Source organism: Octodon degus, unplaced genomic scaffold, assembly GCF_000260255.1.
Source record: "Octodon degus isolate 3935 unplaced genomic scaffold, OctDeg1.0 scaffold00036, whole genome shotgun sequence".
NCBI lineage: Eukaryota > Metazoa > Chordata > Mammalia > Rodentia > Octodontidae > Octodon > Octodon degus.
Genome location: NW_004524612.1, coordinates 9491019 through 9514710, shown reverse-complemented (window position 1 = coordinate 9514710; position 23692 = coordinate 9491019). Strand labels below are relative to the sequence as shown.

Here is a 23692-nt window from a genome sequence, read left to right as displayed (position 1 = left end):
GAACTCACAGTGATGAACTCTACCACGTCCGTCTTGTGATTAAATTTGACCTAGAGAGTTTGTAGGATTTTGTGAGGTAGTGAGAAGAGGAATAAAGAATGGCAAAGGGCATTGAGCCTTAGGCATTGAGAAGCCATAGGAAAGGCTGAGCAAGTCCGGAGTGGATGCTGGGATCCAAGTGGATAAACTCTGGAATGACTAGAGAGGAGCCCTGTGCAGCCAAGGACATCCACAATTCCCCTTGCAGACCTGGCCAGGCACCAGAAGTGTGCAGAGCTGACAGAACAGGCATCTGCAGGGCCAAATGGCCAATGAGTGAGAGGAAGAGGGCAGCCAATGAGCGAGAGGAAGAGGGCAGCCAATGAGCAAGAGGAAGAGGGCATGCCAAGGTGGCTACCAGCGTGTGGTCTGCTGGAGCCCGGGTCATTGGCTCCATGAAGCGCAGAAGGGTTGAGGAATCTGGAGCATGCCTGATTTGGGGTGCTGGGAGTATGCCTGGTTTGGGGTGCTGGGAAGCTGTGCTGGCTGTGGGGGGGATGGGTCTGAGTGTCACAGGCCATTTTTTTTTAAGTTAAATACAACTGCAGTCTTTGAGAGAAAGACGAAGGAACTCAGCGATGGACGTCAGCATGCCCCAGGAAGAGAGGGCCCTAGAAAGTACCAGTTAGCTTGTTGGGGGGTCAGTGCAATGGCACGCTGGGACAGGACCTGGCAGGGCCTGGGTGATGCCAAAGGGCATCTTCTGGAAAAGGGAACGAGAATGCAGTGGGGTCAGATCTGGCCTACAAAAGTGACTCTCGGGAGGCGATCTGCTTGGTGCTGAGCTGTTAGCTGCACTCTCAGTAGATTCTTGCAGGCTTGCTTTGTTGCTGGTGTGATCTCAAGGGACACTTTCAGATTGGGTAATCTTCCTTTTTGGCGACAGCCCCAGACGGGTACATTGTGGAATTTGCAAGTCATTGACAGATGCTGCAGAAGTTAAATATTCTTCAAGCCCAAGCCTGGCCCGCCCAGCCCAGGTGTTCCCTCCCCAGCTCTGTTTTCCACTAAGCCACTGTGCCGATGTGGGGTGCATCCCTGGCCTCTCTGCACCTTGCCTGTCCCTTCTAGAGGCTTGTGCTGAACACTCCCAGACAAGTTCCATGTAGGGCAAGTACGGACCTTCTGTGAGCCTTTAGCTTCAGTCATCGCATTCTCTGGCAGGAGGCAGAGCATACAGATTTTTTTTTGCGGAACCAGGGATTGAACTCAGTCCCTTGCGCTTTCCAGGGAAGTGCTTATTCTACTGAGCCATTTCCCCGGCCCCAGATTTTGAATTAAACTTTAAAATAAGCTGATAGTTGTCATCCTTCTGGACTATTGAGTTTAATTTTAAACAAGCAAATCCAGAGAGTCCTTTATTAAAGAAGGGAAGTGTGTGTGTGTGTGTGTGTGTGTGTGTGTGTGTGTGTGTCTATTTTAATGTTTCAAATGGTTTCTTTCTGGGCTAAGTTTCTGGGGAAAGGAAGTCCTGGCACTTGTGGTTAGGGAAGAGATTCCACAGCAGTGAGGTCGGCAGGAGATTGCACGTGTGTGCACGTGCCTTCCCACCCAGAGGTTTCCAGAACCCAGAAGAGCTGCTTGCCTCACAGGAGTGCAGAGTGCATTTGCAGAGGCTTACCCTGCCACCCCCCCCCCCGCCTGGAAACCCAGAGCGGTGGGGTTGCGGCCCTCCTCACGTACACAGGCCACAGGCCACAGGCCACCTGACTCATAGCCCTGCTAGGTGGGGCCCTGCACTCCCACTGTGCAATCATCACAGTACCCAGCAGGCCTGAAAGGGACCACCCAGAAGTGTCACACCTAAAGCCTGTGTGTGTAGTTTCTACACCCTGTGTGGAAACTGCAAGACATGGACATGCAGTACCAGCCCTATATGAAGACCAGCGGTCACTATGAGCCTGAAACTTGGGCTTAAGGTCAGAAGTTGATTTTCTTCCCTGTTTACCTGCTTGTTGGCTGTGCAAACTTGGGCAAGCTGCAAAAGCTCCTCAAGTTTTCACTTAAAGGCAGATATCTCATTAGCCCACTCACAACAGATGTCACGGGAAAAGGGATGGATGCAAAGTTCTTTGCACAGAGCCTGGAGCAGGGCTGGCACTCCACAAGCACCGGCCATTGAGGTCACTATTCAAAGAAGACAGGGCACTGCGGATGGGATGAAGGGTAGAAGCCTGGCAAAGCCCACAGTGGACAGAGTCTACATTTTGTTGAGTGAATGGATGGATGCATGCATGCATAGATGGATGCATGGATGCATGGATGGATGCATGCATGGATGCATGCATTCATAGATGGATGCGTGGATGGATGGATGCATGGATGGATGCGTGCATGCATGACGGATGGATGAGACAGACTCAAGCCTCTCAGAATGGGAAGGATTTGGTCCCATGGAGTAAGAAGTGCAGACATTCTGCATTGGAGGAATAAGCCTGGAGCCCAGCCTGTCTGCCTTCCTAAGGTGTTGGAGGGGACATATCTCTTTCCCTTTTTCCTCACACACAGCTGCACAGACACACACTCCATCTATGCAGAAATCCCCTGTGCCATCACTGCACACCGCCAATCACACACAGATGGGCACACAGAGACTCACATGACTCTCTGCCCCACACATGCCACTTGCCACGTGATCATGTGTTCAGATACACACACATGCAGATGCTGGCTCCCAGGCACACATGTAGATTCAGACACACAGACATAGATACACAGAGACATGTGCATGTGCAGGTATACACACACACACACACACACACACACACGGTGCTGTGATGTAGCATTGAGGACAGTGACAGTGGAGCCTTGCCCTTTCCCTTGTGCATGCTAATTGCCTGCAACCTGGAGCCTGCTCTACAGAAGGGACCCACCCTACGTCGGGGCAGGAGCAGGGCCAGGTTCCTGAGAGCACGTGCTGGCCTCCAGCCCTGCAGTTGGCATGGCCCTTCCTAAGGGTTCAGCTCAGCCCCCTGGCTGGGCCTGCCAGTGGCATGCCGGCGCTCACGTCTCCAGTCATTAAGCCTGGCTGCTGCCCGCATCTGGGAGAGGATATGAATGGAATGAGGTCAGCCTCGACTTTCTCCTGGGCATGACGCATTCCACACTGCAATGTGTGGAATGCCTGTGGCCTCCCAAGGTGGGCAGAGACAGCAGGGGGCTGGCCTGTGGGTGGGATCAAACCACAGGCCCCTTCTTGGCTTGTGCTTGTCCACGTGTCTCAGTAGCACGGGTCTCGTGGCCTGAAGGATGGCTGTATAGGATCCATGATCCAGGCTGGAAAACATAAGCCTGCTCCTGGCTGCTTTCCTCCGCTCTGCGTGGAAGGCAAGCAGGGCCAGATGCCATCACTCTGGGCTGCATATTTTCCACCACCTTGCAGGACTGGTGGGGCTGGACCTGGCTGGAACCCGGAAGCCTGCAGGAAGAGACATGAGTCCTCGGGCACTTGGATAATGGTTCTGTTCAACCCCATGCTTCATTTGCATCCTGACTGGACAGGCTGGGGCTTCGGGTCATTGAGTTCCTGCTTTCCAGCCTGGCTGTCACCAGTTCCACCTCTCACTCCCTCCCAGCATAAGGAATTCCCTAGAGTGGCCCAGGAAGGAAATTTGAGTCAACTGATGTTTTCATTTGTCAAATGGGGATGCAGTGTTATCAACCACCTGGTTATCCAGCTTGAGGGTTAAGGAAAAGGATACATGGAAAGGGATGGCTTAGGAGCTGGCCCTGATAAGTACTCCCAGGGGCTGTTACTGTGACAAAGTGCAATTCATGGTTTCTGAGGGTTGATTTGGAGCTGGGGATGTTGAAGGGTTTGGAGGAATTGGTAGGATCAGTGATGCAGGACGTGGGCATCACACTCTGTCATTTGTGTATTACGTAGACCAGGAGGAGCCTTTGGCAGATGAGGTAAGAGGAGTGTGTTGGAAAGACCTCTCTGGTGGCTGTCAGATGGATGCAGGTAGGGACTCAGCCATGCTCTGTGGCAAGAGCAGGAAAGGGCTCCACTGAGGCCAGGGCAAAAATGGGAGGATGAGAGAGATTTCCGAGGGCGCTTCCTTTTTACTGGGGGACTGGGGGTCATTCCTCAGAGAGGTATAAACAGTGACAGCATAGCTCTGGGCATCCCCACCTCCATTCCTCTCATTCACTGCAGCTCCTGGAGGCCCTGCCAGAGCCCTGGGACTCTGGTATAGGCGTGACACAGAGATTTGAGACTTTCCAGCTCAGTGTGTAGGGAGGCGCTCCTACGAGGCAGGAAGGCCTTCCGCCAGCCCCTGCCCCCCTTCAGGCTCCTTCACTCCTCTGAAAGTGTTGTACCTTGCCACAACCAAATAGCTGTCCTCAACCCCTCCGACCTCCATCCCCAGGTTGGGACCAGCACATGACAAGCTTGGCCCTGAGGGTGCCCTATCCCCCGCACCCTCTCTAAGGCTCTGGGTACCTGAACAGAGGCATGCTGCCCTAAAAATGAGGGGGCATGTGAGGTGCACACCAGCATGGGAGGCTTGGGTTCAGTGGCCAGGAACACCACTTTTAGAGGAATGACTGGTGTCACAGACTGAGCACACACACACACATTTGAGTCAAATGCAAAATCCAAAGTATTTAATACTGAAAATTCAAAAACAGCACTTGCTCCCATGCTCTGCTTTCTGAAGCCTATGAGAGAAAAGGCTGCTCACAGCTCTCTGGCTTCTTTGGCAGTGTGCACAGAGGCTTCCAGGGTGCCCCAGGGCTTTAGCTGCCATTAGGTCACACACATCCCCTCCCACCGTGGTCCCTGCAGCCCTGCCACTGTCCACTAAGCGCCTTGTAACTATGCCCTGAGCCTTGTGCATACCGGGAGTGCCCACAGCCTCTTGCACAGAGGCCGATCAGCAGTGCGCCAGCCTGCGGTCACCAAGGGAGAACCTGTGCCTGATAGCCCCTCCAAGGCCAGACCAGAGACATAACTCCTCTCTTCCTGTGCCTGTTTCTTCCCAGAACCTGAATATCCAGGTGGAGGACATCAGGATCCGCCCCGTGCTGTCGGCCTTCCGACATCGCACCCCGGTGACCGAGGGCTACGTGGAGGTGAAGGTGGGCAGGTCCTGGAAGCAGATCTGCGACAAGCACTGGACAGCCAAGAATTCCCATGTGGTCTGTGGCATGTTCGGCTTCCCTGGGGAGAAGACATACAACACCAAGGCTTACAAGTAAGAAAGCTGTGCCGAGCAGGGGCTCTCCGGGCTCGTGCCCTCCCTGCCTTATCCTGGCAATGGCTTTCTGTGGTCTGGTGTCCCTCCATCAAGAGAAAGGAGGGGCCTGGGAGATAGTTGGGGCCAGGAAGATAGCTCAGTAGAATAAGTGCTTGCCTGGCAAGTGCAAGGGCCTGAGTTCAATCCCCAGTTAAAAAAAAAAAAAAAAAAAAAAGAGGAACGCTCCCTCCATGGGAGAAGGCCCTCCACATCTGGGCCAGTGTAGCATGAGGGTAGCTTGGAGCTCAGTCAGGTGCAAGGTGCTCCGGCTTGAGCAGATCACACCTTTCAGTGCTGCTTGGGGTGACCACATGGGCCAAACAAGAGCGAACTGTGGACTGGAGGGGACAGGCCAGCACTGACTTCAGAAGAAATACGTGCTTGTCCTCAGCAGTGATTATCTGAGCAATCTGGACCTTGTGGAGATTGCTGGGTAGTGGAGAAACTGGTAGGTTCAGTTCCTTTCATCTAAACCTGAACGCGTTGCTCCACCGCCCAAGGTTCAAACCTCCCGGGGGAAGAAGGTAGCGATCGGACTTCCTTATGTGACCTGGGGGTGTCTGGGCTTTAAATGATCTCATGATCAGGCACAGAACCCTATACAAGGTGGGCACTATGTGAGCAGTGGCCATGCCGGTGGTGTTTGGGGGACACTGACAAGGAAAGTCCGCACCTGTTCAGTACAGACAGGCTTTTCTGTGTCCTGTCTGAGGTTGGCTGAGCCCGCAGATGCAAAATCCGGGCTATGGAAAGCTGGTCGGTGGTGGGGTTTCCTGTTTCCTCTACAGAGTTACACCAGTGCCTGCTTCTACTGAGTGCTTGCCGTGTGCCAGGCACTGTCCCTGTCACTTAGTAATAGCAACACCAAAAGGAACTAGAGGTCTGTTCTGGAGATGAAGAGTGAGTGTGGGTGGCACCCTGGGGTGACCACCATGCTGACCGTGAGCCAGGAGACAGGCCCTGACTTCAATGGCCCCAGCAGTCCTCACCAGTTGGCCAGCGCCTGCCCTAGTAATGGCCTCAGATTTTTCTACCCATGGGAGTCAAGAAAAGCAAACCATCCCCTAATAGGCCTCCCTCTGTGCAGGGCCCCCAGATCCCCCAGGCTACTGATAGGAGCAGGCGTGGCTTGTTTGTAGATTGAAAGTCATTTCTAACCAAAGCCCACAGAGTCCTTCTCCTGCTTGCCAGGAGGCTTGCTTGGGCCAGTTTCAACAGCTGGGCCCTGGGACATCCTCTCATGAGCTAGGTTTGAACCCCTCCCTGTCTGTGGTTTTTGCCTTTGGAGAAGAAAAGGGCCTTGAAGGACAGGAGGGATACAAGGTGGCAGAGGCAGGAGTGTCCGCACTATGGTGGGAGATGGGTGGCATGAGCCTCGTGGGAACCCCCTCCTCCAAGCACAGACCCCAGGCTTGTCTCTGTCAGTTTAGTTGGTCTCTGGGATGACATCTGCCCCAGCAAGAAAGGAAGGTTTCTGGTCCTCAGTGGTGCCCTGAGGGCTACCGGAGTGCCTGGGTTGGCACAGCCTGGAGGAGCTGCTGGCGCTGTAGGACTCCTAGGGTGCGGCAAGGCCACAGACATCTTCAGCTACTTCTCACTTTGCAGAGGGGAGGGAGGCTTGAGGGATAGGAGCTCAGCTCCCTGCCAGCTCTGCAGAGCCCCAAGACAGCTGATGGCTGCTCTAGGACAACTCTGGTCCTTCCTGGGAGCCAGCCAGGCTGGGACAGAGCTCACCTGAGGACAGATCAGAAGTTGAGCTCTAAAGCAAAGCCTAAGGGCTGTCGTGATCCTACAGTCTCTCCCATCTCTGTCACTCTTCCTTTAGCTGGGTGAGGCCGGAAAACTGGCTGAGGACTGGAGGAGGTTGTTATACAGCCGTTCTCAGCCTGTAATAATCTCCCTCCATCCCTCCAGGCCCCTAGTAGACCTCATAGCCCTGGAGATTTTTCTGGTCACCCCTGGGACTCTCCATCCTGGGGGTCCCCCTGTCCTAAAGCCATCTCCCTCAGACCACCTGGCAGCCTGCTTGCCACTCCTAGGCCCCAGTTTCCTCGTGGCCTCAGGGCCTGCCCTCCCCTCAACATCTGCAGGTATTCAGAGCACTACATTTACAGCACCCCTGCCCCTAAGAATGGAGACAGCCCCCACACCAAGGGTCGTTCCTTTTTCTCCTGGTTTCTGTGCCACACTGGGGAGCCTTGGACCTGGTCCCCAGGGCCAGCAGCACTTCGTAGTCTTCACCATCACGTTCTTCTTAAAGCAGGACCTGAGTATTGATTCTGGTTTATTGACGTGGCTCCCTGAGTAGCCAGCCTGCATGTGACATCACAGCTCAAGAGTTAGCAAAGGATCTGATGATTTGGCAGGTGGCTGATCAGAGGGCTAAAGCTCTAGGCAGCCCATGGACAGTGAGCTGGAAAGGCTGGGCCTGGTCTGGCATGAAGGAAGGGATGCAGAGGGAGCTGAGAGTGTGCAGGCATTCAAAACCTACACTCAGCCCTAGTGGCGGTCTAGAAGGCATGCCTGTCACCATGTTGACTGTGAGGAGTTCCCGCATTCTCAGTACTGTCATGCCTCTTCCCAGGAGGCCAGGGCAAGGCCACCACTGAACAGGAACCTAAATGCAAAGGGAGTGATCTGGGGCTGGCAGGGCCAAGTGGTCCCAAACAGCCACAAACAGCAAAGGGCATGGTTCCCATAAGGGACAACAGAGACCAGCAGCCCTGAAAGTAGTGACTCCAGAGACCTTGTCCAGACCAGTCGCCTGCTCTTTGAAGTGAGCCAGGAAGCCTGCTGAATCTTCCTTGAGCTATACACACAAACTCCAGACAACTGAACAGTCACGACTCCTCAATCTATGCCCAGATTTTTCCATCTTAGAGACTCAGACCCTATAATGAGAAGGTGGGTCCCCTTGAGGGAGGACCTTGGTAACCTGCAGAAACGCATGCCACTGCTCCTTCTCCTGGCCTGTTCTTCACTGGGGCAACCATGCACTGGGGAAAAGGATGGAGTCAGACTTTTCAGGGACTGCCGTCACAGGTCCTGAGCCTACACTTACTCCAGGAGACCCCAGGAGGCCTGCTAGTCAGAGGATTGTGGAGCCCTAGCTCAAGTCTGCCCACCATGGGTCAGTGGATCCCTACCCTATCCTGTGGTGATTTCCCCAGTTCTGGAAAGCATCACTGGAAGAGACATACTCAGTAGCTGGCTGGATCTCACAAAGTCTGGCACCCACTTGGCTGAGGAAAGCCACTAGAACTTTCCATGTTATGTGGAAACAGTCCAGCCCAGTGTTTCTGCCACCACCCAGCCGTGGCCCCCCACGACCTCTTTTGCAAGTGGGTTTCCAGCGTGGTGGGAGGCTGCTCCCAGCTCCGGTCATCTACCATCTCTCCCTTCTCTCTCAGCATCCCTGAAGCGGAGAATCACACCAGTTTGGGAGAGGGGGGTCTGACTGGGGGAGGCCAGAAGCCGAGGATCAGGTGGGTGGCACATTCCTCAGAGCTGATGTAAGAGGGAAAGAGCTGCCTGGGAGAGGCAGGAGAGGGTCTGGGGCAGCTCAGCTTGCTGGTCTCTTCGAGGAGCTCAGTACATCTGTTCCTGGAGAGGGTGGTGTTCCCTGACATCTGGAAGCAAAAGCAATTTCCTGAGCCAAGGCCGGCCAATGTGATCTGACCAGTCCTCATGCAGTTGGTGTTTCCTGAGTGTGTTCTCCCCACCAGCCGAGGTGGGGGTCAGGGGAATGAACAAGCTGTGGGTTTCCTGGCACAGGGCCTTGCAGGAAGTGGGAGGGGCAAGCAGTGGTTCTTGGGATTATTACTAGTCTTTTGCGGAATCGCTGCTCCATGATGTCACTGTAGTGAGCACACATCCTGAAGTTTCCAAGATAATCCTTATTTCAGTGATTCGAGGTTGTTGTACCCACAGACAGACAAAAGTTGTCTCAAGTCTCAAACTTTGGCTAAGGAGAGACAGCGATGGCACCCGGAGGATTTTCCCTTCTTCGTGTATGCAGCTCCTGCACAAAGCCAATATTTCCAAGGCAGCTGGACCAGCAGCCACGGGACCCCCTCCTGGTTCATCCGGGATCAGCCTGCCCAGAGAGCCACCTGCATGGGCGGCTGGCAAGTGCTTGGTTTTCTCTGCCATTTGATGAGTCCTCCTGGGCAGGAATGAGTGCATGGGCCCCAGAGAGCTGGCCGGCATTCCCAGCCCCCTGTGTCCACCTTCCTTCTGCTCTTCAAAGCTGTCGGCCAAGGCCAAAAGCCCACTCACTCTTGCAGGAGTCGTCTTTCTCGCTCTAGCCACTAGCAGCCCTCCTTCTTGCCTTCCTTTTCTTCTTTGCTTTTCACCACAACAGTTGTCAATTATTCTTTTTAAGAACATCTTTTCTGGGTGTTCTTTTAAGTGCTTGATAGGTGTTAGCTCATTTAACTATCACAGTGCTGCTTTGTTGTCTTTGTAACAGCTTTCAAAAGTGGGTCCTTTAAGAGTTGATGGGGCCTGGGGAGATGGCTCAGTGCTGTAAGTACCTGCCTGGCATGCGCAAGGACCCAGGTTCGAGCCCTGGTACCATATGCTGTGCCCTGAAAATGCATCTGAGCTGCTTAACAAGACCCTGTACCAAATAAATAAAAATTTATTTTTTAAAAAAATACTTGATCAGGCTGTGAGGACTCTGTCCTTCTGAGTGGATTGACGCCACTATCGTGAGACTGGGTTGGCTATCATTCCCTCTCTGTGTGTGCTTGTTTGACCTTCTGGCGTAGGGTGACACAAGACCCTCCCCGGAAGCTTGATCCACACTTTCAGGCTTTCCAGCCTTCTGAACTATAAGCCAAATAAGTTCTATTGTGTAGAAGATCTCATCTGTGATGCTCCGTGATAGCTGCAGAATGTGGGCTAATACACAGGGCAGTCGTGGAACTTATGTATTTATACTGCTCCTTTGGACATGAGGAAATTGAGTAATTGTAACCTTTCTGCTAACCGATGCATTATTTATTGGTTGGAGAAAAGAAACTTTGCCTTATCTCAATCCATATCCTGCCTTCAGAAAAAAATCATAATAAGGAACAGTTTGTGTGTGTAGGAAATATAGGCTAAGGGCTTCCTTGGAACAGGGCATTCAGACCTTAACTCACTGATTTTGCTCCGTGAAGATGTGATCAAAATCAGCTGCAGAATTTCATTATCATTGTACTTTCCAATGCAGAGCAATTTATTTGACTCAGCAGGTTGAGTCCTGTAAGCCAGTTCTCACTGGATTTACACATTTAATCTTGTCTATCATTGGGAGAGAGTTCAGTCAACTTGAACTGTTCATTGATTCGAGGCAAAAAAGTTGGGGAATAACAACAGGTTGTGGTGAAATTATTGAAGAGTGAGAGGGGCCAACCCTGAGCCCACGAGATAGCTCAGTGGTGTAAGGGGTCTGCTTAGGCAAGCTCAGGGACCGGGGTTCGATTCTGTGCCAGCCCCGCTCCCAGGGCTGGCTGAGCCAGGTAGAGTCCAGGTGTGGTGGCGCACACCTGTAATGCCAGTGCTGGGGAGGCTGAAAGCAGGAGGATCACCACGAGTCTGAGCTGCGTAGTGAGACCCTGCAACAACCAAATACATTAAAAAGAAAAAGAAAGAGAAGAGTGGCCAACCTTTCAGGAAGCATTTCTAGAACCAGAGACCTTATCTGTTTTAGATATCTCTTTTGCTTTTGTGTTTACAGGTTTCATTATTATTTCATCACATAAGGCAGGAGGCCATGTGCACCCCTGGGGTCTCACTGCCCAGTGTCCAGCATGAATCAGTGCTCTGGGGTACTGGCAACATATGGTGGGCAGACCCCATCTGGGCATCAGAGCTGAGCTTCCAGAGCAGAACAGTGCCCAAAGGGATCCAGTAGGCACCGGGGTGCCCTGGTCACCTGCCTCTTCATGCCCTCTGCAGAATGCTGGCCACACGGAGGAAGAAACGCTACTGGCCATACTCCATGAACTGCACAGGTACAGAGGCCCACATCTCCAGCTGCAATCTGGGTCCCCAAGTGTCACAGGACCCCGTGAAGAACATCACCTGTGAGAACGGCCTGCCAGTGGTGGTCAGCTGTGTGCCTGGCCAGGTCTTCAGCGCCGATGGGCCCTCAAGATTTCGGAAAGCCTACAAACCTGAGGTGAGGGCAGGGTGGGAGGCACAGCCACTGTCAACAGCTGGGGGTGAGGGGTAGCAAGAGCAGGAGGGACCCCAAGAGAGGGGAGGAAACCAGAGTCCCTTCAGGAGAGCAAAGCACTGGGCCAGAAGGACACTTTGTTGCTGGCTACCACTGGCTTCCTGTGCTTGGTTCAGGTTGGCTGGACTCTTGCACAGGGCTGTTGGGACATGGGACAGCTCCCCACAGCACATGCCACCAGGGAAAATGTTTTCAAGTAGTTTTGGTGTATTTTGCAATAAGGAAGGATAGCAACTGAAGAAAGCTTTTGCCATGATAGGAAACCTATCACTAACCGTGTTCCAGTCATCCTTGTCAGTCACAGTGTGTTTACATGAACCAGAACCTTGAGGGGTGTGTGTGTGTATGTGTGTGTGAGAGAGAGAGACAGAGAGAGAGAGAGAAAGAGAAGAGCTGATAAGGAGGCAGGTGAGCGGGGTGGGGCACATGGGAGGAAGGAGAGCCCTGATGATCACTGTGACTCAGCAGGCCAGATACAAACCGTACTTAGCAGTCATCAACTGGGCCTGAGAGTTCCGCGTAAGAGGGGTACTCAGCAAGGAAAAGAGGGAGCCACGGAGAAAGAGAGGGACGGGGGGAGAGGGTAGTGCTGCTGGGGACAGGCTGTGGGGGGAGAAGCGTCTCCTCTCCCTGGGGACAGGCTGTGGGGGGAGAAGCGTCTCCTCTCCCTGGGGACAGGCTGTGGGGGGAGAAGCGTCTCCTCTCCCTGGGCTCCTCCCGCCTCCTCCGCTTCCTATCCCATCCATCCCCAGTCAGCAGCGGCAGAGCTGCTCTTGGAAAGTGTAGAGCAATTCTTCTCATGGAGAAAGGAAATCAGGGCAAAAGCGATAAACCACATGGGGCGCCTCTCCCAGGCTGGGCAGGTTTTGGACCCAAGCCTACCTTGAAAGGGGAGCCCTGCCTGGGGCTGCATGCGGGGATGACTTGGGATGGCTTCCTGGCAGCCCCAGATCCTACTGTTTTGGAATTTCTCTGCTGTGCGGTTTAGAGCAAAGGAATCACATTCATCCCGAAGCAAGGGAAGGACAGCGGGAGGCTTACATCACATTTTCCTTGGTTTCTGCCTGCCCTCCCTCCCACCCGAGCCTGCTGACTCTGCCTGGCCACTGCTGGGCTGGGGGAGGTTTTTCCATACTTGGCCTGCTGAGCTGGGGTCAGGGTCACGTGCTCTTGGGAAGGCCCAGAGTCCAGCTGGACATCTTGGGAAGGGAGGGGAGGGAAGCAGAAGGTCACGGTTCTGCCGAACATGGGCTTGATCCAGCAGTTTTCTGCAGTGAAGCCACAGAGTTTTCCGCCCTCCCTCCTGCTCCCCTTTTTTCTGCCCCTAGTGTGAGAGTGAACGTAGCCCCAAGGTTCTGTCAATCTGGGTGCTCTCTCAGCACCCTACCCTACCAGGCTGGCCCTGCGGTGCCGGCACAGAGGAGAGGAAGTGGGGAGACAGCTTTGTGCCATGCGTTGCCCCTCAGGGTGCCAGTGGATGTGAGTGCCTGAAACAACCCCCTCCACCCAGGCCTGCCACATCCTGGTCATCCACAGTAGACTGAGGGAGGGACTACGAGCTGAGGACCGCACAGCCAGGGTATCCTCGTCCTGCCCCAGTCCGACCAGTGCCTGCAGTGGCTCAGGCTTCTCAGCCTCCAAACACACATGCACACATGCCACATGCATGCCAGTGAGCGCTTGCACATACACTCACACATACACACATATGCATTCCTGCACAGAACACGCGTGGGCTTCTATACTTAGCAGGACTATGTGTCTCTCCAGCAACCCCTGGTGCGGCTCAGAGGCGGTGCCCAAGTTGGTGAGGGCCGTGTGGAGGTACTCAAGAATGGAGAATGGGGGACCGTGTGTGATGACAATTGGGACCTGGTGTCAGCCAGCGTGGTCTGCAGAGAGCTGGGCTTCGGAACAGCCAAAGAGGCTGTCACCGGCTCCCGACTGGGGCAAGGTAAGGAGCAGGGCTGCTGCTGGGGGAGACCTCCTCCTAAGACAGTCTGGCCTCTGGCTGGTGGCCATGACCTCCTGTGGTTCTTGTGTGCCCTCCTTCTTGCAGCAACTGCCACTCCTTTAAGGAATCCCAGCTTCTCCCAGACATCAAGGCTGGAAGGGGCCCTAGGTGACGCCAAGTCCTTGTTTTATGGATTTGGAAGTTGAGGCCTGGAGAAGGGAGTAAGTGAGCAGGGTTAGAGGACAAACCAGCAGGCAGTGAATGCTCCGAGTGGGGTCCCCCGACTGCTAACCCTGCCCTCCCTGCTCCTCCACCAAGGAAGCTGGGATTGTCAGGCTCCCTCCTCCAGGAGAGGACCCCAGAAGCAGTCAGGCTGTAGGCCACGCTGGACACAAAAGAGCCAGATGTCACCTTCCTTTCCCACTCCACTGGTTGACCCACCCAGGGGTTTATGCTCTCCCTGGGCCTACAGGACTAGGTCCACTCACTGGGAGAAATCAACAAGTACTTGGTGACATGAATCCATTCATGGGTGTGTTTCATGGCCTAATTATTTCCCTGCGGGCTTAGAGAGCCCTAGGACAGAGAAACCTTGGATGGCCCTGATGCTAGCATGAAAGAGCCACCAGATGGCTCATCACCCCCTGCTATACTGGACAGGCAACCCCAGTCGGCCAGGAGGAAAAGTACCACATTCAGAGTGTCACAGGGCAGACAGCATCAATTCTTCCATCCTGGCCTGCAGTAACAAACCAAGCAGCCACACCCACGCCCACGGGTAGAGAAAGGGCAATGGCTGAGAGTCAAGCAGTCCAAGTCTTCACCCTGACCTCGCCACCTACTTGATCGGTGACCTGGGGCAACCTCCTGGCCTTGGCTTTTCACTGCCGAGCGGAGTGGCTGGGTGCATGGTGCCTGATGCTCCAGCCCCACAAGGACTGAGGTTGGGTCACCAGCTGCTGCCCTCTGTGTGCCTCAGGACTTCACTGAGCAGGACCCCAGCTCTCTACTGGTGCATCCACTCCAGGACTGAGCAGTGTGTGAGGGAGGGGGTTGTGGCCTCCAAGCCTGCTCAGAACATCATGTCCCAGAGACCTTCGTGGATGGAAGCAGCAGTGGACGAATGCATGGATGCGTTCTGGTAGAATAAGCAGGGTCGAGGGAGCAAGCACTCAGAGAAGAAGTTCTGACATGCTAGACCTGTGCTGCCTCAGAGAAACAGAGCATGAGCCATGTTATGTGATTCAATCAATTTCAATAGCATTTTCTTTAATCCTATATAGAAAAACATTATGATTTCAACAGGCAGCCATTAAACAGGCTGTTAGTCTTTCCCCAGATCCCTCAGTTCCTGGAAAGCCTGCTCTGGTGATTAGGAGAATTATTTGCTATCAGCTCACTTGCCAGATGGCTCCTGTCAGTCCCTAGGGACACTCCCTGCCCCTGCCTGTGATGGCTCATGCTCTGGCAGCTGGCAAGCACACAGTAGAGGTGGGCAGAGGAGAGGAGCTGGCACAGCTGTCTCCCTATAGGGTCCCCATCAGTCCTGTGTCCCGCCACCAACAACGACAGCTCTTACTTACGGGAGGCCTCTCGCACAGCCCTTCTCCTCTTCCAGGAGAGATGCTGGCTTCTTCCTCACTCACAGGAGTGCTGCTGAGCCCAGTGTCATCAGCCTCAGAGTACTGGACTGGCTTTGTGATTTCTTACACCCCATCCACACCTGGGTAAACTGCCCCTTCTGTAAGCCATCTTGCAGGACGTGGCTGACACAGTGCTGGTCACCCCTCAGATGCATAGGGGCCTGGTGTTGGAGTAAGGGGGACACTTAGGTATCTTCTAGGTCAGCTCCTCTGTCTGTGTGAGATGCCCGGTATTCAGGGAGGCTGCGATCTGGCCGTGGTCACTGAGCGGGCTTGTCGTGGACTTTCCCTGCTCTTGGCAGAGGCAAGTCCCAAGACGGGTGGCAGTGCCGTCTCCAGGAACAAGAGCCTGGGTCACTGGGCTGACTCCCAAGGGGCAGCAGCTGGAGGCTGGGAGAGGTGGTTTCTTATGTTGGGGGCAGCTTGCCAGTTTGGCGTCTCCGTCAGTAGCTCCCCTTGCACGCCTCTCTTTTCCCTCGCCAGGGATCGGACCCATCCACCTCAATGAGGTCCGGTGCACAGGGGCGGAGAAGTCCATCATTGAGTGCAAACTGAACACAGAGTCACAGGGCTGCAACCATGAGGAGGATGCGGGTGTGCGCTGCAACATCCCCACCATGGGCTTCCAGAAGAAGGTGAGGGCCTGGTCGCCAGCAGGGAGTGTGCCACTGGGGCCCCAGAAAACAGACTCGCTCTGAGAGACCCTCCTGGGTGTACAAGGCTACTCTAAGATGCGGGGCTCGGGCTCTACTGCTGTTGCTGTTAAGGTCATTGTCACCTGGCATTTGTAAACATGTCATAGGACATATGAAAGTTCTCCCTCCTGAGTGGCAGGTGCCAGCTACCCACTGTGGGCCACGTCTTGCTCTGGGACTGAACACAGTGTGACGGCATCTCAGTCCTTTGGGACTCAAGGCCTCCCACACCGGTGACATCTGTGGGATGAGCTTTTGCCACCATCCAGAGGCACCCCTGGGACAGCGGGGCTGCGGACTACACAAATGTGAGCATGATGCACAAGGCATTTGGGAGCCAGAGGTAACAAAAAGACACAGAGGTTTAACCCTCTTTTATTCATATTGGACCCATCGCAACACGGGGCTGTCTGAAGCTCCTGGAAGGGTCCTGGCCCTGCCCTGTGTGCCCTGCCATGCGCCCCTCTGGAGGGCCTTCAGCACTCCCAGTGGGGAGGAACTGGAAACCAGGCCCAGAGGAGGGTTAGCCTTGGTTCTAGCTCAGGCTTTGGGTTTGCAGAGAGATTGTTCAAAGGCCTGCAGTCTGGGCCACTCTCCCTGTGGTGTCTCTCTGTCCTGGACACAGGACCAGGACCAAACCAGAGGATGGGAGGCCTGGGGTCAGGGGAGTGGGGAGTGGGGCAGGCTAGGGCCTGGCTGGCAGCAGCTGCCAACTGGTGACCAGAGGGGCATTTCTAGGTGTCCTCAGCCCCAGGGGTCAGCCCAGACCCTAGGACTTCAGTGGACAGTGAATGTCCAGAACGTCTTGGCCAGGCCCCCTCCTGGAAGGAGCCCAGCCTGGCTTCCAGCTCTGGCTCAGTGCTGTTCACCTTTGGTCAGCAGTATCCTTGGCCAAGGGTACCAATGGATAATACTCTGGAGACAGTGGTGGGGGAGTTAAAGCCGTATCAGAAACTCCACTTTCCCATCCATAAAATGGCATTGACCAGGGTGCTGCTGGCCCGCAGAGTTGGGTAAAGGCCAAAGGCCTATGTCTTTAAAGGTCAGGCACAGGCAAGGATATGGTTAGTGCGCCTAAAGCCTTTGGTCCGAGGACAGCTCCTGTCACGGCATGTGCGCGGTGCATGCTGGGAAATGGCTGGGCGCAAGGCGGCACTTACACCATCTCTCGGAGTTCCGCGAGCACTCAGAGCAGGTGCACAAATGCGCAGGTGCCTCAGCGTTGGGCCATGCTGGGCGTGACACTGCCATGGGGCCCCGGAGGCTGCTCGAGAACCCAAGGATGGATTTCTGTCAAGAAACAGAATCAGCTTGCGGAAGTTGCGGCTGACGCAGTTATGTGAGCAAGCGCCCCTTTATACTCCTGCTCACCCTGTTTTCTCATGTCCCCAGGTGCGCCTGAGTGGTGGCCGCAATCCCTACGAGGGCCGAGTGGAGGTGTTGACAGAGAGGAACGGGTCCTTGGTGTGGGGGACAGTGTGCGGTCAGAACTGGGGCATCGTGGAAGCCATGGTGGTCTGTCGGCAGCTGGGCTTGGGGTTCGCCAGCAACGCTTTCCAGGTGAGAAGCCGGGCTTTGGGGTCTACCACCCCCATCCAGCCTCCCTCACCCACTGCCAACCAGCACCCCTACTGGAGGAGCCTGTGAGGAAGGTCCAAATCCCCAACCCACGCCCAGAGGCAGGGGGCTTTGTTCTGGCCACAGCTCTGCCCCACAGCCCGAGGTCCTCGGTTGGTTGGTTGGTTGGTTGGTTGGTTGGTTGGTTGGTGTCTCCTTCTCTGAGCTCTGTTTTGAGCCCTCAGGGCAGAGGGATTGGACTCCTGTGTCTGCAGTCAGAACTGGGATTCTTACACTGTGCCCACAAGTGGGGATTTCCCCTGGGGGAGGCTGAGCCTCACCAGCCATAGTGGGATTTTTGCGGGGTGAGCATCTCAGTCCTTCAGGGCAGAGGTGACTGCCCAGCCTAGGCCCAGCACCCTAATGCCCTAGCTCACCGACTTGGAAGTCCTCAGCTGCAGTGTGCCCAGTGGGGGGCTGTGCCACAGGTCTTCTCCCATGCTCATGGCAGCAAATCCCCAAGCCGAGTCCAGAGCCCTGGGCATGTGGCTTCCCTTCCTCCCAGGGCTCCTTCCCCCAGAGGATGACTTAGCAGGGAATCTCTGAGCGCTGGTCTTCATCCCCATCTCCCACTCGTCGTCGGTTCCTAAGTGCTCCCACCTGTCTGGCTGCATGACGGCCAGGAGCAAAGCAGCCACCTCCAAGCCTCCATCCCACCTCCTGAGACCTGGCCCAGAGGACCCCAAGTCTTCGGTACCCTGGATCTAAACCTGTACGAGGGAAGACTGTGCTTAGAGACCCTTCTTGCTTGGTTACCTGTCCTCAACTCTGGTCCCAAGCAGCCTTTCTTAGGCCCTAAGAAAGGGGATTCAGAGAAGTGGAAAGTGTTCCTGGGAAGGGTCTCATGGTTTGGCACAGGTGGGAGAGAGGCCCACAGTGCCCCAAGAGAAGTGCAGGGACTCTTTCAGGTCTCCTACCCTGTGGCTCCTCGGTCCAGCATCTGGAAGGAACAAGTCTCTGACATAGTAGCCTCTCCCCTCCCAGGACAATGTGGTGTTTCTGCTGGCACTGTTAGTGACAAGTGGTGGCCAGCTCTGATTGTCCAGGGGGAGTGGGAAAACAGCTGCCATTAAGCTGCTTTTGTTCTCTGTCACTTAATTTCTAAGACACCTGGGCCTCAACTGGGGCTATGAAATGGCACTGGCATGGCACTGGTCCCAAATCTGCCCCTGGTTATAAGCTGTGCTCAGGGCTGTGTGGAAAATAAGGAGGATGTTTTAGGTCGGGTTCTGTCAAGAAACAGAATCAATAGAATGTGTGATTGTACATTTGTCCCTGGTATCCGTGCTCCCAGGACCCTGTCAGACACCAGACTCCAAGAATACTCTGGACCTTTGTATAAAATGGTGCAGTATTTGTGCATAACCTGTGCAGTCCTGCCATACACTTTGAATCCTCTCTAGGTTACTACTAATGCATAATGCAATGGAAACGGAAACAGTTGTTATCTTGTATTACATAAAGAATAGTAGCAAGAAAAAAGTCTGATATAATTAGTACAAAGATAGCTTTTAAAAAAATACTTTCAATCTGCAGTTGGTTGAATCCATGTATGCAGAAGTCATGGATACAGAAGACCGGATCTATTATCCATCTGGTGAGAGAAAGAGATTTGCGGAATTGGCTCCTAGGATTTTGGAAGCTGGCAAGTCCATCTCTGCAGGGCAGGCTGCCAGGCTGCAGGCCCAGGGAGGGCCACCGGCATCCGGAGGCAGAATTCCCTGTTCCTGGCAGGACCTCATTCTTTTTCTCTCTGAAGGTCCTTCACCCCTTGGATGAGGTCCGCCCTCCTTAGGGAGGACAATCTGTATTGCTCAGATCAGCTAACTTAAATGGAAGCCCACCTGAAAACTACCCACCAGAAACATCCAGCCCCACATTTGACCAGATAGCTGGGTACTGCGGTTCAGCCACAGGTTTCCACTACTTCTGCACCACTCTCTGTTTCTCACTTCTCTCTGCTGCAAAGATCTCTCAAAGTGAGAGATTTCATCCTAACCATCTTTTGAAGCCTCCTGGATCAAAGGAGCCAGATGAATTTCAGCATCACAAACCTAGGATCTCCACAGCCTCTGTGTAGGGCTACTCAATTAATTGCTTTTCTCAGAAGCGAGTTCAGAAGTCAGACTTGATGCGGTATCTAATGATTGACATATGAAAATAAAGGTCTTCTCTGCAACCAATTGATCAAGTTCTGATCAATTGATAATGTCTTTCTAGAGCACTGTGCTGAGGCTTTGAGGCTCTGACTGATTAGCAGTGTCTGCCCTGGTCTGCCATGCTGCACCCTAAGCTCCTGTCCCATCAATCGTAGACTCTGCTGTGCTGTCACAATGTGCACAGAGGCACAATGCAAGTGCTGGTCAGGAGACCTAGATTGTCAACTCATTCTGCCACGATCTGATTGTGTGTGAGGAGAAGTTGACTGTGCCTTAGCTATCTCCAACTGAAAAATGGGCTTATACCTTGGGGGAGGGATTGTTGAAACTCTGAAGTTGACAGAATATGAGAAAGCGACCATTGGAAGTGACTGCTGGCATTTCTTTTGTTCATTCATCCAGGAGACCTGGTACTGGCATGGAAATGATGGCAACAGAGTGGTCATGAGTGGGGTGAAGTGCTCAGGAACAGAGCTGTCCCTGGCACACTGCCGCCACGACGAGGACGTGTTCTGCCCCCAGGGTGCAGTGCAGTTTGGGGCCGGAGTCGCCTGCTCAGAAAGTGAGTCCCAGGGGCACCCTCTCAGCCTCCCTGCCACCCCAGGCTCCTGGCTTACTTCCTGTTTCCAAGCCCTGGTGGCCATGTGGCTGCCTGACGATACCCCCTACACACATACCACTGTGCCAGAGAGGTGGGACATTTGGAAGGGGCAGCCCAGCCAGGATTCTGAGTGGCCTGGGTCATGCTGAGAGTGTCTTCCAGTGTCCTGAAGGTCAGTCTCCCACCCAAGCCATCTCTGACCAGTTGAGAGCAGATGCTGCCTTGTTAGCTGACCTGGAAAGTTAACTGTCCATGGGGGTCCTCACTTCCGGTTGTCCCGGAACACTGGAGACCAGACTTAACAGTGGATATGTTCAGGGGTGCAACAAACACTGTCACCTTACCATCACCAAGAGCAAAGGGAAGATTGCCCCCTAGCTCAGTCAGCTCTAATCTCTTTTCACTTGGTGCTTCCTAATCCTGGGAAAGCAGCGCTCTTGGCCCGCAGTGATCACACTGAGAAAATCACAATGGTCACATCCTGTCAGAGAGGAGAGACAGTGAGATCACACTCTTAGCAGTCCTCCAAGGAAACAGCATCCAATGCACTCATTGGTGTATTCATATCTGCAGTATCTTATCCTTTTCAAAGGAAAATTAAGGTATTATAAACCTAAGCAAAAGTCAAAATAGCATAGTATAAAAACATGTAGAAATAATACAACAACATGTGGAAAGGTGGGTACTGGCAAAAAAAAAAAAAAAAAAAAATGGAGTTAAAAAAGAGGGAAATTTAAAAACCTGTTGTATCCTGGAGTTCTATACATTTACTAGGGGTAGATCAGTAGTTTCGCAGTGAATTTCCTAGCAACCAGCAGAAAGAAAAAAGAAACCTGGTCAGGAAAAGAATTTAAAGACCTTCTGGGATGGAACAAACGTGTGAGTGAGTTTTAAGGGCTCAGAGTGGCTTCCACTTAGTAGCTCCAAGGGGACAGTGCTGTGTGGGCCAGGAACACAGCTCCTGGGGGCTGGCCAGAGGCGTGTTATTCCAGGAGATTCTCCAGGCGACCTTGGTCATTCTTCTCAGCGAAGGCGGTCTACAGGCCCCAGACCTGCGAAACTCCCTTGATACCATTCCTTCTCACCACCTCCCATGTCCAGCTCATCTGGATTTTCACTTTTCAGTACTTTCTTGACTCCACCTACACCCTTCCACCCACTGTCCCTGCCTGTGTCCAGATGGCTGCCTTCCATACTATATCACACAATGGCTCCTCAAGGGAAAGCCACCGTGAAACAAGCCCCTCAGTCACTCCCCAAAGCCAGCACCAATGCCCCACGCCTACTCTCTTCCCATTCAAATTCCTGTCAAGTTTCCATTAAGGAAACAAAAGGATTTTCCCAGAGCTGGTGTTGTCCAGCTTCTGGGAAACACACACACACACACACACACACACACACACACCCCACGTGCAGTGTTCCAATCCCACTGTCAAGTCCCCCACCCCTCGGCAGCTTTAGGGAGCAGGTTCCCAGCTCCTAGCAGAGCAAATGAAGACCACCTTTACTCCTGAGCTGGAGGGTGTACACAATAAGGAGCTCCTAGGTAGAGGGCCATGCTGGGAGTGCTAAGCAGGGCCCAGACAAGTGAGACATTCACACTAAAAAATATAGAGTCCCCAGAACCCAGGAAGCTGAGGGGGAAAAGGCTTGTCAGTGCCTGGGAGCCTCCTGATCTCTGTCTTCTGTCCCCATCCCACTTCCCACCTGTGCACTCTGTGGGCAGATTTGCTGTACAGCGGCCACTGGCCCGACAGGTCCAGCTCCAGGTCCTATGAACTTTACATCCAGCTTGGCAGGTCCAATTTACATGCAGCGTGGCATGAAATAAGACAGCAGGATCAGTTGTCAGTCAAGTGTCTGGGATATGTGCTGTAGAAATGCCCAAGGGAAGCTCATAGGAATAGGGAAATCTACAGCCTGTGTCAAGGAGGCTTAAAAACAGGCGCAGCCCCCAGTCCTTCTTCCAGTGTCCACTAGGTGTAACACGCTCTAAGAAGAATCAAGCTTGGGAAAGCTGGGTGTGGCGGAAACAGAACTACCTGGTGAAGAGGGCAACTTGGCAGTAGGCTGCAGAGCCGTAACATTATGCAGCCCTTTCTTCTGGCCATTTTACTGATGCAAATGTCTCCTGAAGAAAACACTTTGTATGTACATACTTACTGTAGGCTGTTTGTCACAACTTTGTCCTTAACTCCAAAACTTCTAAACAGTGTACACAACTAAGACGTGGCAGGCGTAGATAGGAAATAAATATTATGTCACCATGAAAGTGAATATTGTAATGGATATATCTATTAAGCAGTCAAAATGTATTTTAAGAAGGACAGTTTTAGCAGACTGTAAATCTACATGCATATTATACATGTTGGAAAGTATACTCTTCCCAGAAAAATCAGACCAAGGGTGGAGCAGTGTTCTCTCTCTCCCATCGTTATTGCTGGGTTTCATTTTTTATTCTTATTATGGAGCATTTGAAGTCACTTGAGAGTAGAGAGAATATAGCCAGGGTCGCACACTCCTTCCCCACATCTCACACTTGTAAGCATTTGCCCCTGTGCTGATAACGAGTTGTCCAAGGACGCCCAGGGAAGAGTCTGGGGACATGGCCAGCAAGGGCAGTAATTGTGAGGAGCCCCCAGGCGGTGGTGGCAGGCAGGACGGGGGGTGTGCAGGCCTGGGGGTCAGAAGGATCCTGGAGGAGGGGTCTCCACGGTGTGACCACTGTGTCTGTCTTCCCAGCGGCCCCCGACCTGGTGCTCAACGCGGAGCTGGTGAAGGAGACCACCTACCTGGAGGAGCGGCCGATGTCCATGCTACTGTGTGCCCGGGAGGAGAACTGCCTCTCAGCCTCCGCTGCACTTGTGCAGAGCGACGAGGAGCTGGTCCGCCACTACCGCCGCCTGCTGCGCTTCTCCTCCCAGATCCACAACAACGGCCAGTCCGACTTCCGCCCCAAGAACGGCCGCCACGCGTGGATCTGGCACGACTGTCACAGGTAGGGCCACTCCCATCGCCACCCAGCCGTTCCAACCTGACATCCTGCATGTGCCAGCGGGACAGGCTACCGGCCACACTCGCCTTGCTTGTCCACATCTAGCTCCCGGGCCACCTCCCTTCCAAGTCTCCTCCGGGCCTCTAGCGCTCCTAGTTAGGCTGCTCTCCTAGCACCCAGCCCTGCCAGTGACCTTCAGTAAATGGTCCTGATATAGAGGACATACAACTCCCTACCTGCTCGATGTCTGATGTGAGCTCACATTCTCTAAACTCGAAGAACGAATTCTAGGAAAAACAATATATTTATTGGGGAAAGAAGACTTCTCTCTGAGACAGACAGAAGGGATCCCAAGTAGGTTACCAAGGACACCGCTTTTCAAGGGAATTTTATAGAGCAAAACCAGGAGGTGAGGTGTGCCTAATGTGGGAAAAACTTAATCAACTAATAAGATTGCATGTGTAGTCACTTAGGTAACTGAAAGAAAAGGGGAAATGGGCACTGGTTTTTATGGCATTTT

General features: G+C 53.5%; 1 protein-coding gene across 2 annotated transcripts in view; it reads left to right on the top strand.

The window, feature by feature from the left end:
• Loxl2 (lysyl oxidase like 2) overlaps positions 1 to 23692 on the top strand; it is a 76521-nt gene that overhangs the window by 43510 nt on the left and 9319 nt on the right. For both annotated transcript variants that reach the window (XM_023714670.1, XM_004630664.2), the window contains exons 4-10: positions 5029 to 5240; positions 11229 to 11451; positions 13279 to 13462; positions 15589 to 15740; positions 17193 to 17360; positions 19979 to 20138; positions 22920 to 23175. In XM_023714670.1, the coding sequence (XP_023570438.1) occupies positions 5029 to 5240; positions 11229 to 11451; positions 13279 to 13462; positions 15589 to 15740; positions 17193 to 17360; positions 19979 to 20138; positions 22920 to 23175 (1355 nt within the window). The remainder of the gene's footprint in view (positions 1 to 5028; positions 5241 to 11228; positions 11452 to 13278; positions 13463 to 15588; positions 15741 to 17192; positions 17361 to 19978; positions 20139 to 22919; positions 23176 to 23692) is intronic.